General features: G+C 34.3%; 2 protein-coding genes and 1 long non-coding RNA gene across 19 annotated transcripts in view; 2 read left to right on the forward strand and 1 right to left on the reverse strand.

Annotated features, from left to right (window-relative positions):
- The window catches only part of LOC103911773 (uncharacterized), a 339222-nt gene that overhangs the window by 165958 nt on the left and 154817 nt on the right, over positions 1 to 18447 (reverse strand). The window lies entirely within an intron of this gene.
- On the forward strand, positions 777 to 3371 carry LOC147842179 (uncharacterized). The gene is made up of 3 exons (XM_087271226.1): positions 777 to 2074; positions 2416 to 2592; positions 2714 to 3371. Exons 1-3 carry the CDS (start codon positions 1975 to 1977, stop codon positions 3328 to 3330), a joined length of 894 nt encoding a protein of 297 aa, XP_087127352.1. The 5' UTR covers positions 777 to 1974; the 3' UTR covers positions 3331 to 3371.
- On the forward strand, positions 10106 to 12750 carry LOC147842180 (uncharacterized). Its single transcript, XM_087271222.1, has 3 exons — positions 10106 to 11443; positions 11783 to 11959; positions 12081 to 12750. Exons 1-3 carry the CDS (start codon positions 11344 to 11346, stop codon positions 12707 to 12709), a joined length of 906 nt encoding a protein of 301 aa, XP_087127348.1. The 5' UTR covers positions 10106 to 11343; the 3' UTR covers positions 12710 to 12750.

Below are 18447 nucleotides of genomic sequence, written 5' to 3' on the forward strand. Positions count from 1 at the left end.
AAACTACTTGCTCTACAAACAAATGTTTGCATGACTATACAGACCAAGTAGTATAATATAACAAGGACATATCAGTTTACAACATCAAACAGCGAAACGAGCAGTTTTTAATGTCTAAAAATGAATGGAAGTGAATGAGACCGGAAGTCTCGTGCCAAAAAGATTTAAATGGCAGCGCCCGCTCGTCTGCGGAGAATAAGGTCAATAGCCTCTCCTCTAAAATATAACACTGCGTATGGAAAGCATCGTCAATGCACCGTGATGCACCGAAATATCGAATTGAACCGAATCGAAGGCATGATAATCGTAACCGAACCGAACCGTGAGACCAGTATAGGTTCACACCTCTAACTAGAGACCACACTATCTAGAGAGAATGATCATTTATTTCAGCTTATCCAAGCAATTGGACATTTTTCTTTGAAATTAAAGTTATGTTTTAAAGCACTAATATTCTACATTAAATGTTTAACAAAATCTAATAATATATTTAAAATCAATGTTGAAATGATTAACCTAAATTCTGCAACCTATTTATCATTACCGCAACCAATGTTCCTTAAGTGATATTTTATTAATATTTTTTAATCGTTTGCTTTTCAATGCATGTGCAAAATCTACAAATTATGTGCTTTCAGGTTAGCCACATTATTTTGAAAACACATCAGGTTATATCAAAATACATTAAAAAAAATGTTGTAAAAAATTTAAAGTGTTTCGGTAATGAGAAAAAACAATAAAAATAAAAAAAACCTGTTAATTTAAAAATAAATGTTATTGCAGAATCTCAAGAAACTCCACATCACGGTTAATAATCCCTTTTTAAAAATTGTCTAAATGAATTTGCTTTTTTGTAAGAATTAATTTAGCAGACTGTTGCGGTAATGAGATTTTTTATTAATTGTTTTGGAAATTAGGCTGAAAAGGTACTAAATGATGTGTATATATTTTTAAATTAATGTTGACAAATGCTTCAGACTTTGTTTCAATTATCTGCAAAACCAAAATTTAATTTAAACATTTTTTAAAAATTCATGTTTGAAAATTTTTAAACTACGTTTTCGTGAGAATCACCCATTAAACACTGAACACTTATGTTGTTCACAACAACAAGCTAAATATGAACTCGCAATGTAAATGAATGTAGACCAGAGCTGTCAATAAAATGACAAAAATGAATGCAGATTCACATTAAATGTGGCTTAAATTGAAGATGTTTACTGAAAAAAACTATTATTGGTATTTATGTTATAGATTTATGATGCTTTTTTGGTTTGAAAAAAATCCTTAATTTATTTCAACTCGTTTAATTACACAAGTTTATTGATCGACAAATCAAGGATTATGTGGTGCTGAAAACAAGAATAACGATAATATTAATATGTTATTATTTAATATCAATTATGATAACTATAATAATACTCAAATAGTTTAAGTATTGCCGACCCTAACTTCTGAAGGGTTTTATATTTGAAATTGGATTTGGGTTTCACAAAACCTTTATTTCAAGTCCTTTGTCACCAAATATATCAAATTTTATTTAATTATTTTTTAAAACTCACAAATAAACCAGCTTTTGTTTCTTATAAAGGAATTTATTATTTATTATGAAGAGTTTCTTGATTTATGCAGCTGACATTTGTTTTTATGTCCTGTTCATGTGTCCTCAGTCATTTCTTTTAAAGGAAAACATTTTAGAGAAGTGTCCTGTTACCATAGTTGCAGTATATCGATCACATCATCACATCATTTAGAATGCGTTCTGAACTGTATGCAAAGCCCCGCATCATCGAGTAAAGCTCAGTGCGTTTGTGGTTTTGTGGTTGTGTGGAAGTGTTTTTGCTGTTTGTTATTGACAGTAATTCACTGTTTAGCAATCCACGGTGCAAGACCGAGATTGTCTCTGCAAACATCACTGAGAAAGTTTCACACACCCTAGCACAGAGTTTCAAACTGGAAAAAGAACAACCAAGAATGGAGGAAAAGAGGAAAAGGAGATTTTTCAAGATACCCTCTTTCCTCAAAGCTGGCAAAAACACAGCACAGCTTGAACAAATGCCTGAAAATGGCCATGGTGAGTCATATTCACACTGTAATTTGATTATTCAGGGGTTTTCCTGATTTCAGATTATTTAAGCCCCCTTCTGTCCAGTTTTTGGGCTGTCTAGGCTCTTGTTAGACCCATAATTGACAGACCTTAAAGGATTAATTTACCAAAAAATGTATATTTGTTATTAATTACTCCCCCTCATGTACAGTAGTTCCAATCCTCTAAGACCTTTGCTAATCTTCTGGACACAAATTAAGATATTTAATTTATATATAATAAGGGATGTTATAAAAACTGTAAATGTTAATTTCCTGTCAAATGACTGTGGAAAAGTGAGTCAACTACAATCATTTCTCTTTTAACAGACGAGGAGGTGAAAGAGAGGAAGAGAAAAAAGAGCCGGCTGGCATCATTTCTCAGATCTTGCAGGAAACACCTGACAATCTCCTGCCTCACCCCTAATAAAGAAATCGAGCTGGAGAATGAAGAGGAGGAGGAAGAGCAAATAGATCTCCCAATCTCTCCACCCAAAGGCGCTGATGGTAAATGAACATGTTTACATCAACATATCAGTCTATACTGCTATTAATAAATTGTAAACTTTAACATCTTGTTGAAAATCACTTTGTAAAATGTGTAACCACTTCATTTCTCTTTTAACAGATGACTTTCTGCGCAACTCAACGATTGAGCATCATCAAATCATAGTGACTCCCGTGATACACAGAGAGCCTTGTGTGGAAGATGAGATAAATGTCAGCCAAGGAGAAATATTAATGAAGAAAACTACTTCATCCTGTGGAGAACAAGAGGAGGAGGAGGGCAAGATTAAAGAGGAGATGAAGGAGAAGAAGAGGAGAAGGAGAAGGAAGAAAGAGCAGGAGAAAACGGAGGAGACAATGATGGACAAGAAGGAGGAGGGCAAGATTGAGGAGGAGGATGGAAGGAAAGGGAGAATAATAAAAGAGGAGAAGATGGAGGAGATGATGATGGAGAAGGAGGAGGAGGAGGGCAACATTAAGAAGGAGGGGAAGAAGAAGGAAAGGAAAAGGAGAAAGATTAGGAAGAAAGAGGAGAAGAAGGAGAGAAGGAGCAGGAGGAAAGAGGAGATGAAGAAGAATGAGGAGGAGGACATGGAGATGATGGACATGAAAGAGGAGATAAAGGAGGAGGAGGAGGAGGAGAAGGTGAAGAAGAGAAATCGAAAGCAGAAAATAAGCAGCAGGATGAGCAGAAGAATGATGAGGAGGAGAAATAAAAGGAGGAGGATGAGGGGATGATGGAAGAGGGAGAAAAACAATAAAGAAATGCATTAAAAATGTGTCCCTGTCTGTTTTGTTTATCTGTTTAAAAATGAACTCTTGTGTGTCTGGTGTTGTAGAAAATAAATCATTCATTCATTCATTTTCTTTTTCGGCTTAGTCCCTTTATTGATCCGGGGTCGCCACAGCGGAATGAACCGCCAAATTATCCAGCATGTTTTTACACAGCGGATGTTCTTCCAGCTGCAACCCATCTTTGGGAAACATCCATACACACTCATTCACACTCATACACTAAGGACAATTTAGCCTACCCGATTCACCTGTGCCGCATGTCTTTGGACTGTGGGGGAAACTTGAGCACCCGGAGGAAACCCACGTGAACGCAGGGAGGACATGCAAACTCCACACAGAAATGCCAACTGACCCAGCTGAGGCACGAACCAGTGACCTTCTTGCTGCGAGACGACAGCACTACCTACTGCGCCACTGCGTCGCCATTTTCACAGTATGACTGATCATATTTCTTCTTCTGGAGAAAGTCTTATTTGTTTTATTTCGGCTGGAATAAAAGCAGTTTTTAATTTTTTTTTAAACAATTTTAAGGACCAAATTATTAGCCCCTTTAAGCTTTATTGTTTAGATAATCTACACAACAAACCATCGATATACAATAGCTTGCCTCATTACCTAATCTGCCTAGTTAACCTAATTAACCTAGTTAAGCCTTTAAATGTCACTTTAAGCTGTATAGAAGTGTCTTAAAAATATCAAGTCAAATATTATTTACTGTCATCATGGCAAAGATAAAATAAATCAGTTATTAGAGATGAGTTATTAAAACTATTATGCTTAGAAATGTGTTGAAAAAAAATCTCTCCGTTAAACAGTAATTGAGGAAAAAACTAAACAGGGGGGCGAATAATTCTGACTTCAACTGTCTGAACACATTTTTACCTCAAGATTTTGCAACAACCGTCTCAGTTTTTCACCACTAGATGGCGGCACTACTATTATAAAAAGATTATTGAAGGGGCAACAAAAAAGCTCATTTACACATTTGATCTATTTGTTTGTTTGTTGCTTTATTTACGTCTGGGTTTGTTTACACTTTAAGTAGTTCTAGTTCCGTCTCTGAGTCTAGAATAGGCTGTAGTTTTCCTCTGAAAATTGTTTTCTCTGTAACGATTACTGACCGCAAACCACATGCTGAACACAAAACACTATCTGTCTAGTATGGTTTGTTTAATTTGACTCATTTGGTAATTCCATTAGAGAACTAATAAAAACAGCACAACATCAGAATGCCTCAGATTAAGCAGCAACTTTCAATTGACACTTTCACCACAAACATAATATTTCATTCTGCCTCATTTAATAATACCCACAAATGATGTTCCAGGCTGAGTTATCAAAAATCAAGCCCACAATTATTTAACATTAACATAAAACTAGGCCTAATTGAAATGTCACTTTACAGTAGCCTATAATAATTATTTATCTTGATCATTTTACTCAAAGAACTACAACAAAACACGATTACTTAACCATTGCATGACATTTAAATGAAAGTAAAAGATACAAGAATAAAAATACACTGTTTTGTAAGTAAGTAGCAAGTAGACATTACTTTAAAAGTGAGTAAATCTGTTGTAACATGCAACTGTTAAGTGGACTTAATTTATGTAATCATGTGCAAAATTCATTCAAGTAATAATCTGAAGGCAACAAGTTTACTCACTTTCTTCATGTAAACTGAACTATTTACTTTTGGGGAGAGCGGGGACCAAACTAACGTGGGATGAAAATAACGCATCGATTTTCTTGAAGCCCTGACAACATTTGCTTTCCAGGCAATAACAGCACAGTCAGCACGCAACTCTTGATGGAGCTGCCAAATATCAGCTGGTTTCAGGATCGTGTCCCTCGGTTAGGTCTGAATTTCAGTGTTTAAGTGCAGAAAGTAAATTGTTGTAGCAGTTCTTTTGACCTTATTCCAAGTTGTGTTTCTCTTTTCATGTATCACAGTAATGATCCATCTACAGGTTACTTTGTGCATTAACACATCCTTCAGTTTGAAATGTCTGAGTTTTTCAGTTTGAAAGTAAATCTCGTTTAAAAGGCAAGAGTTGCTGTGGGGACGAAAGTAACACTGTTCTTAATCTCCCACTGCTAATAGACAAACAGTATTTTTCACTTCCATATTAGAGTTTTCAGTGTTTTGGCAAGATTAATGCATATTGCCAATAATAATTCAAAAATACAAAACTAAAAAAAAAATCAAAACTCAAAAAAATTGAAAAGTTTTGCTTTGTTGGGTTGCTTTTTTGTATAAATTTTTGTTTTATTTCTAACAGTTTTTTATAAGTACAAAACATAACAAAAACATTAATACAAACTATAATACATTTTTATACAAATGATGAAGAAAAATACAGAAAAAATAAAAATAAATAAATAAGTGAATAAAGTCAAAATTCAAAATAAAAAACAACAACAAGCAATAGTCCATCCAAACATGCACCATATAGAGCAGGGGTGTCCAATCTAGGTCCTGGAGGGCCCGTTTCCTGCATATTTTAGCTCCAACCCCAATTAAACACACCTGAAGCAGCTAATCAAGCTCTTCCTAGGTATACTTGAATCTTCCAGGCAGGTGTGTTGAAGGAAGTTGGAGCTAAACTATGCAGGACACTGGGCTATCAGGATCGAGTTTGGGCACCTCTGATATAGAGTAAATAATACACATCATTAAGTTTTACTTGATCAAACTCAAAACATTGAAAAGAAAGGGTGAAATTGTCCATGTTATAACCACCCTACTTTCAACTCTTAAAATGATAAGCATTTCAAGAAGAGGCCCCACATTTTTTCAAACTTTTCAGAAGCATCTACCTTAGCAAAATGAATTATTTCAAGCTTAAGAGCAGCAACCATTTCAGTCAGCCAAAGTAGGAGGCAAAGTGGACTTCCAATCCATCAAGACCACCCTTTTATCCAGCACCAAACCAAACATGATAGACATATGCTGATTATGTGACCCTGCTAACACAGGGTCAGAGCATCCACACAGGGCTAATTCAATATATTTGAATAAAACTGTACAAATATTTTTACTAAAACTAAGAGCTCTCAGAGGAAAACCAAAAAGTAAGAGCATCAGCTCCCTCTGAGCTCTTGCATCTCGTCACATAACGGGGAAACTGAAGGGGAATTTTTATTGAGTTTTTGGTAATGTAGCCACTTTAAACTGTACGAGTTGTAATCTTGCATTGATAGAACAGGTATGAATTCGCTTCAGTCCCTCTTCCCAGCTATCATTTGAAATGTTCATTCCAATATCCCCTTCCCATGCTGGGTTGCTTTTGAAGCATTGGATGAAGCTGAAATTTAAACTGAAAATGTGTTTTTTTTTAAGAACAAAATATGTTTGCAGTTACTATTAACAAGGTCATAGTCAGACATATTTAAAATAAACAAGATTAAGCCATTAAATCAAGCAAATGTTGTGCAACTTTTGCTCAAAAGTGAAATTATATTGAAGTTATTTTACATTGATACAGTACTCTTGTGAGTTAGTAACCACAGCAAAAATATGTCTGCTAAAAACATTCTCTTTTAAAATTAGGTTTGACAAATGTTAGGGGGAACAAGGTTCAATGTTACATTTTTAGGGGAAACTTAATAGTTTTATGTTCAATCAACTTTAATTTGTAAAAAAAAAAAAAAAAACTAATGAGTAACTTAATTCTGTAATGTTGTCTCCATATTCATTGTGTGGAAACCAAAATCTTTTCACAGCTTAATACACTGTAAAAAGTGAAAACTTAAACAAATTACTTTGGCTTGTTAATATTAAATTAATTAAGTTTGACAAACTTAATTTATGACAGTTTCAGTAATAAATTTGGTACTTTTAGGTGCAACACGTTTCAGTAATTTATTTATGGCAAGTACAAGTATTGCTACAAAACATAAAATTATTATTATTATTATTATTGTTGTTATTATTATTAACATAAGTAATTTATTTGTACTGTAGTAGAATAATAATAATGATAGTAATAATATTTCCCAGAGATGGGTTGCGGCTGGAAAGGCATCCTCTGCGTAAAAACTTGCTGGATAACTTGGCGGTTCATTCCGCTGTGGCGACCCCAGATTAATAAAGGGACTAAGCTGACAAGAAAATGAATGAATGAATGGTAATAATAAATCTTCTTCTTATTGTTATTATTAATATTATAATAAGTACTGTACTGTATGTAATGTTTCATTCTTGTTCTCCTAAATAAATGACTAAAACGTGTTACAACTGAATGAACTACCTAATTTATTAGTGAAAACTGAATTTACTGTCCTTATTTTGTCAAACTTAATTCATTTAATTTTAACAAATCGAAGTAATTTGATTAAGTTTTCGCTTTTTACAGTTTATGAAATCCAATAGTTTTTTTTATTCATTCATTCATTCATTTTCCTTCGGCTTTGAGGATTGATCATCAGATGAGGAAGTCTGAAATTAATGTGTAGTTATTGACATTAATCTCACATGTATATTTGAAACTTGTCATAAATATCCTCAATGTATACAGTGTTTGTGTTGCAGGTCTCAGATGAGCGGACTGCTAGAAGAAGATGGGTTGGGTTTTTTTTTTGTTGTTAATTTTTTTTTTTTTTAAATGTGTGTGTTTTCATTTCAAATAAAAATACACATATATTGACCCCACACTGCCTATTCTACTTGTTGCTCTTTACATATCTCTAGTTCTACAGTGTGATTTCCTGTCTGGAAATTTGAGCACTGATTATCCAGATTTAGTGATCCTGAAAAGTTCCTATCTGGATAAAATTGATCCAGAATTAGTAATCCTGTTTTTGTGATCCGTGATCACGTAATCCAGCTTACTTTTTGAGCCAGTTTATTTAAAGCAACATCGGGTTGGATCAATTTGATCCGGATAGGAACTTTTCAAGATCCCTAAATCTGGATAACCAGTGCTCAAACAGGATATGAAATCACACTGTAGAACTAGAGATATGTAAAGAGAATCAAGTAGAATAGCCAGTGTGGGGTCAATATAACTTTATTTTTATTTGAAATAAAAACACGCACATTTAAAATAAATAAATAAATAAAAACAGGAAAAACCCTATCCTCTTCCATCAGTCCGCTCATCTGAGACCTGCAACACAAGCACTGTACATTGAGGATATTTATAGCAAGTTTTAAATACAGATGTATTGAATAAAAAAAAAGACTTAATGTCAAAACCTCCACAATAATTTCAGTCTTCCTCATCTGATGTGGAGAGACCGGCTTGTCTGAGCGTAGCCTTTAGATGGCGGATCTCAAGTCTGGCCTTGGTTTGCTGCAGTTTGGTTAGAGTCAGTTGTTCCTCTGCCAGATGAAGCTGTGCTTCTGCCCTTTCAGTCTCTTTTTGCAATTGTTGAAAGTGATTTCAAAAATCAGTGATTGCCATTCTTTGTATTTTTTGGTTATTCTGTCATCATTGCATGCATCACTAATAAACATTCTGAAAAGAAAAATATTTTACATTGTGATGAATATATATATATATATAAATATCAACTAGTGACAGAATAAAATTTATTGTTTTTGGTCAATTTTAACAGCTGTTTGGGAGATTATTTTATGAGGCCAAACTCTTTGTTAATTTCCTGTAGGCCTATACTGAAAGGCTGATTATGATGAAGCCTACCTAATCACTGTAGCCTGATGGATGAACAAATACAATTAAAACCTTATAAATAAATAGGATATCTTGTAAGATACTGCATGATCCAAGTATAGTATTATTTGATACATTTTTTAAGTTTTCATTATATTTTGGGCTTGAAATCCACACTGAATTCACCCTTCGGATGGGATCAGTTTAATCCAGATTTTTTGGACCAAAGTGATCCAAATCCTCCAAAAAAAGGACTAAAGGTTTGAGCCGGATCAAAATCAAGATTGGATTATGTGATCTAATCCAGTTATGTAATCTATTTTTTTCTTTAAAAAAAAAAACATTTTCAAGATTTGATCCAATCCCTTATCCAAAATCCAAGTCGATTACTTTTGAAAAACCGGGCTCTGGAGATCTGCCTTCTTGCAGATTTTAGCTCCAACCTTGACCAAACACACCTGCCTGTAATGATCAAGTGCTGCTTCAGGTCTTGATTAAATGGTTTAGGTGTGTTTGACCAGGGTTGGAGCTGAATTCTAGGTAGCTCTCCAGAAACAGAATTGGTGACCCCTGCTTTAGACTAAAAAATACTATACAATGTATACTTCATTAACTAATAGGCCAACATAATCTCCATGCCTTTCTCCAATTCAGTGTCTTTTAATGAGCTAGTAAACGTCTGAAAACGATTTTTTGATTTTGTTCAATAGTTCTGTGTGTAGAATAGAAGTAAACAGGACTCGTCACTCTTCAGTCGTGTATTCAGTGAGGTTACACAGCAGAATATTTGATGCATTTTTAGTGAAAATATTTTAAAGTATCTATATAAAACCCAAAAATTCATTCATTCATTTTCCTTCAGCTTAGTCCCTTTAATAATCAGGGGTCGCCACAGCGGAATGAAGCGCCAATTATCCAGCATATGTTTTACACAGCGGGTGCCCTTTTAGTTGCAACCCAGTACTGGGAAACACCTACAGTCACTCACTCACACACATACACTGTGGGCAATTTAGTTTTTATTCAGTTCACCTACAGCGAATGTCTTTGGACTGTTGGAAAAAACCGGAGCACCCTGAGGAAACCCACGCCAACACGGGGAGAACATGCAAACTCCACACAGAAACATTAACTGACCCAGCGATGTCCTTGCTTTGAGGCCACAGTGCTAACCACTGAGCTGTCGTGTTGCCCCTGAATCTAATCACATTATTATTATCATTATCATTATTATTATCATTATTATTATTATTATGGCCGTGTGTGAAATAATAGAATAACTGGAGAAATAATTCAACAATTGCAATTGAAATCACAGATTGCATGAACTGAATTACTGGAATGAAATACGAGTAAATGCTGCCCTCTAGAGGTACCTGAGAAGAACATACGCCATAAAATGAGAATTTAGGCTAAATGATTTACCAACTTTATTATTAAACACTGAACACTTATGTTGTTCACAACAACAAGCTAAATATGAACTCATAAAAATGAATGTAGACCAGAGCTGTCAATAAAATGACAAAAATGAATGCAGATTCACAATAAATGTGGCTTAAATTGAAGACGATTACTGAAAAAGCTATTATTTGTATTTATGTTTCAGATTTATGATGCTTTTTTGGTTTAAAATCAATAAAAAAAATCCATAATTTATTTCAACTTGTTTAATTACACAAGTTTATTGATCGACAAATCAAGGATTATGTGGTGCTGAAAACAAGAATAACGATAATATTAATATGTTATTATTTAATATCAATTATGATAACTATAATAATACTCAAATAGTTTAAGTATTGCCGACCCTAACTTCTGAAGGGTTTTATATTTGAAATTGGATTTGGGTTTCACAAAACCTTTATTTCAAGTCCTTTGTCATCAAATATATCAAATTTTAACTAATTATTTTTTTAAACTCACAAATAAACCAGCTTTTGTTTCTTATAAAGGAATTTATTATTTATTATGAAGAGATTCTTGATTTATGCAGCTGACATTTGTTTTTATGTCCTGTTCATGTGTCCTCAGTCATTTCTTTTAAAGGAAAACATTTTAGAGAAGTGTCCTGTTACCATAGTTGCAGTATATCGATCACATCATCACATCATTTAGAATGCGTTCTGAACTGTATGCAAAGCCCCGCATCATCGAGTAAAGCTCAGTGCGTTTGTGGTTTTGTGGTTGTGTGGAAGTGTTTTTGCGGTTTGTCATTGACAGTAATTCGCTGTTTAGCAATCCACGGTGCAAGACCGAGATTGTCTCTGCAAACATCACTGAGAAAGTTTCACACACCCTAGCACAGAGTTTCAAACTGGAAAAAGAACAACCAAGAATGGAGGAAAAGAGGAAAAGGAGATTTTTCAAGATACCCTCTTTCCTCAAAGCTGGCAAAAACACAGCACAGCTTGAACAAATGCCTGAAAATGGCCATGGTGAGTCATATTCACACTGTAATTTGATTATTCAGGGGTTTTCCTGATTTCAGATTATTTAAGCCCCCTTCTGTCCAGTTTTTGGGCTGTCTAGGCTCTTGTTAGACCCATAATTGACAGACCTTAAAGGATTAATTTACCAAAAAATGTATATTTGTTATTAATTACTCCCCCTCATGTACAGTAGTTCCAATCCTCTAAGACCTTTGCTAATCTTCTGGACACAAATTAAGATATTTTAATTTATATAATAAGGGATGTAATAAAAATGTAAATGTTAATTTCCTGTCAAATGACTGTAGAAAAGTGAGTCAACTACAATCATTTCTCTTTTAACAGACGAGGAGGTGAAAGAGAGGAAGAGAAAAAAGAGCCGGCTGGCATCATTTCTCAGATCTTGCAGGAAACACCTGACAATCTCCTGCCTCACCCCTAATAAAGAAATCGAGCTGGAGAATGAAGAGGAGGAGGAAGAGCAAATAGATCTCCCAATCTCTCCACCCAAAGACGCTGATGGTAAATGAACATGTTTACATCAACATATCAGTCTATACTGCTATTAATAAATTGTAAACTTTAACATCTTGTTGAAAATCACTTTGTAAAATGTGTAACCACTTCATTTCTCTTTTAACAGATGACTTTCTGCGCAACTCAACGATTGAGCATCATCAAATCATAGTGACTCCCATGATACACAGAGAGCCTTGTGTGGAAGATGAGATAAATGTCAGCCAAGGAGAAATATTAATGAAGAAAACTACTTCATCCTGTGGAGAACAAGAGGAGGAGGAGGGCAAGATTAAAGAGGAGATGAAGGAGAAGAAGAGGAGAAGGAGAAGGAAGAAAGAGCAGGAGAAAACGGAGGAGACAATGATGGACAAGAAGGAGGAGGGCAAGATTGAGGAGGAGGATGGAAGGAAAGGGAGAATAATAAAAGAGGAGAAGATGGAGGAGATGATGATGGAGAAGGAGGAGGAGGAGGGCAACATTAAGAAGGAGGGGAAGAAGAAGGAAAGGAAAAGGAGAAAGATTAGGAAGAAAGAGGAGAAGAAGGAGAGAAGGAGCAGGAGGAAAGAGGAGATGAAGAAAAATGAGGAGGAGGACATGGAGATGATGGACATGAAAGAGGAGATAAAGGAGGAGGAGGAGGAGGAGGAGGAGGAGGAGAAGGTGAAGAAGAGAAATCGAAAGCAGAAAATAAGCAGCAGAATGAGCAGAAGAATGATGAGGAGGAGAAATAAAAGGAGGAGGATGAGGGGATGATGGAAGAGGGAGAAAAACAATAAAGAAATGCATTAAAAATGTGTCCCTGTCTGTTTTGTTTATCTGTTTAAAAATGAACTCTTGTGTGTCTGGTGTTGTAGAAAATAAATCATTCATTCATTTTCTTTTTCGGCTTAGTCCCTTTATTGATCCGGGGTCGCCACAGCGGAATGAACCGCCAAATTATCCAGCATGTTTTTACACAGCGGATGTTCTTCCAGCTGCAACCCATCTTTGGGAAACATCCATACACACTCATTCACACTCATACACTAAGGACAATTTAGCCTACCCGATTCACCTGTGCCGCATGTGTTTGGACTGTGGGGGAAACTTGAGCACCCGGAGGAAACCCACGTGAACGCAGGGAGGACATGCAAACTCCACACAGAAATGCCAACTGACCCAGCTGAGGCACGAACCAGTGACCTTCTTGCTGCGAGACGACAGCACTACCTACTGCGCCACTGCGTCGCCATTTTCACAGTATGACTGATCATATTTCTTCTTCTGGAGAAAGTCTTATTTGTTTTATTTCGGCTGGAATAAAAGCAGTTTTTAATTTTTTTTTAAACAATTTTAAGGACCAAATTATTAGCCCCTTTAAGCTTTATTGTTTAGATAATCTACACAACAAACCATCGATATACAATAGCTTGCCTCATTACCTAATCTGCCTAGTTAACCTAATTAACCTAGTTAAGCCTTTAAATGTCACTTTAAGCCGTATAGAAGTGTCTTAAAAATATCAAGTCAAATATTATTTACTGTCATCATGGCAAAGATAAAATAAATCAGTTATTAGAGATGAGTTATTAAAACTATTATGCTTAGAAATGTGTTGAAAAAAAATCTCTCCGTTAAACAGTAATTGAGGAAAAAACTAAACAGGGGGGCGAATAATTCTGACTTCAACTGTCTGAACACATTTTTACCTCAAGATTTTGCAACAACCGTCTCAGTTTTTCACCACTAGATGGCGGCACTACTATTATAAAAAGATTATTGAAGGGGCAACAAAAAAGCTCATTTACACATTTGATCTATTTGTTTGTTTGTTGCTTTATTTACGTCTGGGTTTGTTTACACTTTAAGTAGTTCTAGTTCCGTCTCTGAGTCTAGAATAGGCTGTAGTTTTCCTCTGAAAATTGTTTTCTCTGTAACGATTACTGACCGCAAACCACATGCTGAACACAAAACACTATCTGTCTAGTATGGTTTGTTTAATTTGACTCATTTGGTAATTCCATTAGAGAACTAATAAAAACAGCACAACATCAGAATGCCTCAGATTAAGCAGCAACTTTCAATTGACACTTTCACCACAAACATAATATTTCATTCTGCCTCATTTAATAATACCCACAAATGATGTTCCAGGCTGAGTTATCAAAAATCAAGCCCACAATTATTTAACATTAACATAAAACTAGGCCTAATTGAAATGTCACTTTACAGTAGCCTATAATAATTATTTATCTTGATCATTTTACTCAAAGAACTACAACAAAACACGATTACTTAACCATTGCATGACATTTAAATGAAAGTAAAAGATACAAGAATAAAAATACACTGTTTTGTAAGTAAGTAGCAAGTAGACATTACTTTAAAAGTGAGTAAATCTGTTGTAACATGCAACTGTTAAGTGGACTTAATTTATGTATTCATGTGCAAAATTCATTCAAGTAATAATCTGAAGGCAACAAGTTTACTCACTTTCTTCATGTAAACTGAACTATTTACTTTTGGGGAGAGCGGGGACCAAACTAACGTGGGATGAAAATAACGCATCGATTTTCTTGAAGCCCTGACAACATTTGCTTTCCAGGCAATAACAGCACAGTCAGCACGCAACTCTTGATGGAGCTGCCAAATATCAGCTGGTTTCAGGATCGTGTCCCTCGGTTAGGTCTGAATTTCAGTGTTTAAGTGCAGAAAGTAAATTGTTGTAGCAGTTCTTTTGACCTTATTCCAAGTTGTGTTTCTCTTTTCATGTATCACAGTAATGATCCATCTACAGGTTACTTTGTGCATTAACACATCCTTCAGTTTGAAATGTCTGAGTTTTTCAGTTTGAAAGTAAATCTCGTTTAAAAGGCAAGAGTTGCTGTGGGGACGAAAGTAACACTGTTCTTAATCTCCCACTGCTAATAGACAAACAGTATTTTTCACTTCCATATTAGAGTTTTCAGTGTTTTGGCAAGATTAATGCATATTGCCAATAATAATTCAAAAATACAAAACTAAAAAAAAAATCAAAACTCAAAAAAATTGAAAAGTTTTGCTTTGTTGGGTTGCTTTTTTGTATAAATTTTTGTTTTATTTCTAACAGTTTTTTATAAGTACAAAACATAACAAAAACATTAATACAAACTATAATACATTTTTATACAAATGATGAAGAAAAATACAGAAAAAATAAAAATAAATAAATAAGTGAATAAAGTCAAAATTCAAAATAAAAAACAACAACAAGCAATAGTCCATCCAAACATGCACCATATAGAGCAGGGGTGTCCAATCTAGGTCCTGGAGGGCCCGTTTCCTGCATATTTTAGCTCCAACCCCAATTAAACACACCTGAAGCAGCTAATCAAGCTCTTCCTAGGTATACTTGAATCTTCCAGGCAGGTGTGTTGAAGGAAGTTGGAGCTAAACTATGCAGGACACTGGGCTATCAGGATCGAGTTTGGGCACCTCTGATATAGAGTAAATAATACACATCATTAAGTTTTACTTGATCAAACTCAAAACATTGAAAAGAAAGGGTGAAATTGTCCATGTTATAACCACCCTACTTTCAACTCTTAAAATGATAAGCATTTCAAGAAGAGGCCCCACATTTTTTCAAACTTTTCAGAAGCATCTACCTTAGCAAAATGAATTATTTCAAGCTTAAGAGCAGCAACCATTTCAGTCAGCCAAAAGTAGGAGGCAAAGTGGACTTCCAATCCATCAAGACCACCCTTTTATCCAGCACCAAACCAAACATGATAGACATATGCTGATTATGTGACCCTGCTAACACAGGGTCAGAGCATCCACACAGGGCTAATTCAATATATTTGAATAAAACTGTAAAAATATTTTTACTAAAACTAAGAGCTCTCAGAGGAAAACCAAAAAGTAAGAGCATCAGCTCCCTCTGAGCTCTTGCATCTCGTCACATAACGGGGAAACTGAAGGGGAATTTTTATTGAGTTTTTGGTAATGTAGCCACTTTAAACTGTACGAGTTGTAATCTTGCATTGATAGAACAGGTATGAATTCGCTTCAGTCCCTCTTCCCAGCTATCATTTGAAATGTTCATTCCAATATCCCCTTCCCATGCTGGGTTGCTTTTGAAGCATTGGATGAAGCTGAAATTTAAAATGAAAATGTGTTTTTTTTTAAGAACAAAATATGTTTGCAGTTACTATTAACAAGGTCATAGTCAGACATATTTAAAATAAACAAGATTAAGCCATTAAATCAAGCAAATGTTGTGCAACTTTTGCTCAAAAGTGAAATTATATTGAAGTTATTTTACATTGATACAGTACTCTTGTGAGTTAGTAACCACAGCAAAAATATGTCTGCTAAAAACATTCTCTTTTAAAATTAGGTTTGACAAATGTTAGGGGGAACAAGGTTCAATGTTACATTTTTAGGGGAAACTTAATAGTTTTATGTTCAATCAACTTTAATTTGTAAAAAAAAAAAAAAAAAAACTAATGAGTAACTTAATTCTGTAATGTTGTCTCCATATTCATTGTGTGGAAACCAAAATCTTTTCACAGCTTAATACACTGTAAAAAGTGAAAACTTAAACAAATTACTTTGGCTTGTTAATATTAAATTAATTAAGTTTGACAAACTTAATTTATGACAGTTTCAGTAATAAATTTGGTACTTTTAGGTGCAACACGTTTCAGTAATTTATTTATGGCAAGTACAAGTATTGCTACAAAACATAAAATTATTATTATTATTATTGTTGTTGTTATTATTATTAACATAAGTAATTTATTTGTACTGTAGTAGAATAATAATAATGATAGTAATAATATTTCCCAGAGATGGGTTGCGGCTGGAAGGGCATCCTCTGCGTAAAAACTTGCTGGATAACTTGGCGGTTCATTCCGCTGTGGCGACCCCAGATTAATAAAGGGACTAAGCTGACAAGAAAATGAATGAATGAATGGTAATAATAAATCTTCTTCTTATTGTTATTATTAATATTATAATAAGTACTGTACTGTATGTAATGTTTCATTCTTGTTCTCCTAAATAAATGACTAAAACGTGTTACAACTGAATGAACTACCTAATTTATTAGTGAAAACTGAATTTACTGTCCTTATTTTGTCAAACTTAATTCATTTAATTTTAACAAATCGAAGTAATTTGATTAAGTTTTCGCTTTTTACAGTTTATGAAATCCAATAGTTTTTTTTATTCATTCATTCATTCATTTTCCTTCAGCTTTGAGGATTGATCATCAGATGAGGAAGTCTGAAATTAATGTGTAGTTTTTGACATTAATCTCACATGTATATTTGAAACTTGTCATAAATATCCTCAATGTATACAGTGTTTGTGTTGCAGGTCTCAGATGAGCGGACTGCTAGAAGAAGATGGGTTGGGTTTTTTTTTTGTTGTTAATTTTTTTTTTTTTTTTTAAATGTGTGTGTTTTCATTTCAAATAAAAATACACATATATTGACCCCACACTGCCTATTCTACTTGTTGCTCTTTACATATCTCTAGTTCTACAGTGTGATTTCCTGTCTGGAAATTTGAGCACTGATTATCCAGATTTAGTGATCCTGAAAAGTTCCTATCTGGATAAAATTGATCCAGAATTAGTAATCCTGTTTTTGTGATCCGTGATCACGTAATCCAGCTTACTTTTTGAGCCAGTTTATTTAAAGCAACATCGGGTTGGATCAATTTGATCCGGATAGGAACTTTTCAAGATCCCTAAATCTGGATAACCAGTGCTCAAACAGGATATGAAATCACACTGTAGAACTAGAGATATGTAAAGAGAATCAAGTAGAATAGCCAGTGTGGGGTCAATATAACTTTATTTTTATTTGAAATAAAAACACGCACATTTAAAATAAATAAATAAATAAAAACAGGAAAAACCCTATCCTCTTCCATCAGTCCGCTCATCTGAGACCTGCAACACAAGCACTGTACATTGAGGATATTTATAGCAAGTTTTAAATACAGATGTATTGAATAAAAAAAAAGACTTAATGTCAAAACCTCCACAATAATTTCAGTCTTCCTCATCTGATGTGGAGAGACCGGCTTGTCTGAGCGTAGCCTTTAGATGGCGGATCTCAAGTCTGGCCTTGGTTTGCTGCAGTTTGGTTAGAGTCAGTTGTTCCTCTGCCAGATGAAGCTGTGCTTCTGCCCTTTCAGTCTCTTTTTGCAATTGTTGAAAGTGATTTCAAAAATCAGTGATTGCCATTCTTTGTATTTTTTGGTTATTCTGTCATCATTGCATGCATCACTAATAAACATTCTGAAAAGAAAAATATTTTACATTGTGATGAATATATATATATATATATATATATATATATATATATATATATATATATATATATATATATATATATATATATATATAAATATCAACTAGTGACAGAATAAAATTTATTGTTTTTGGTCAATTTTAACAGCTGTTTGGGGGATTATTTTATGAGGCCAAACTCTTTGTTAATTTCCTGTAGGCCTAT

Source organism: Danio rerio, chromosome 10, assembly GCF_052040795.2.
Source record: "Danio rerio strain M-AB ecotype USA chromosome 10, GRCz13ab, whole genome shotgun sequence".
Lineage (NCBI taxonomy): Eukaryota > Metazoa > Chordata > Actinopteri > Cypriniformes > Danionidae > Danio > Danio rerio.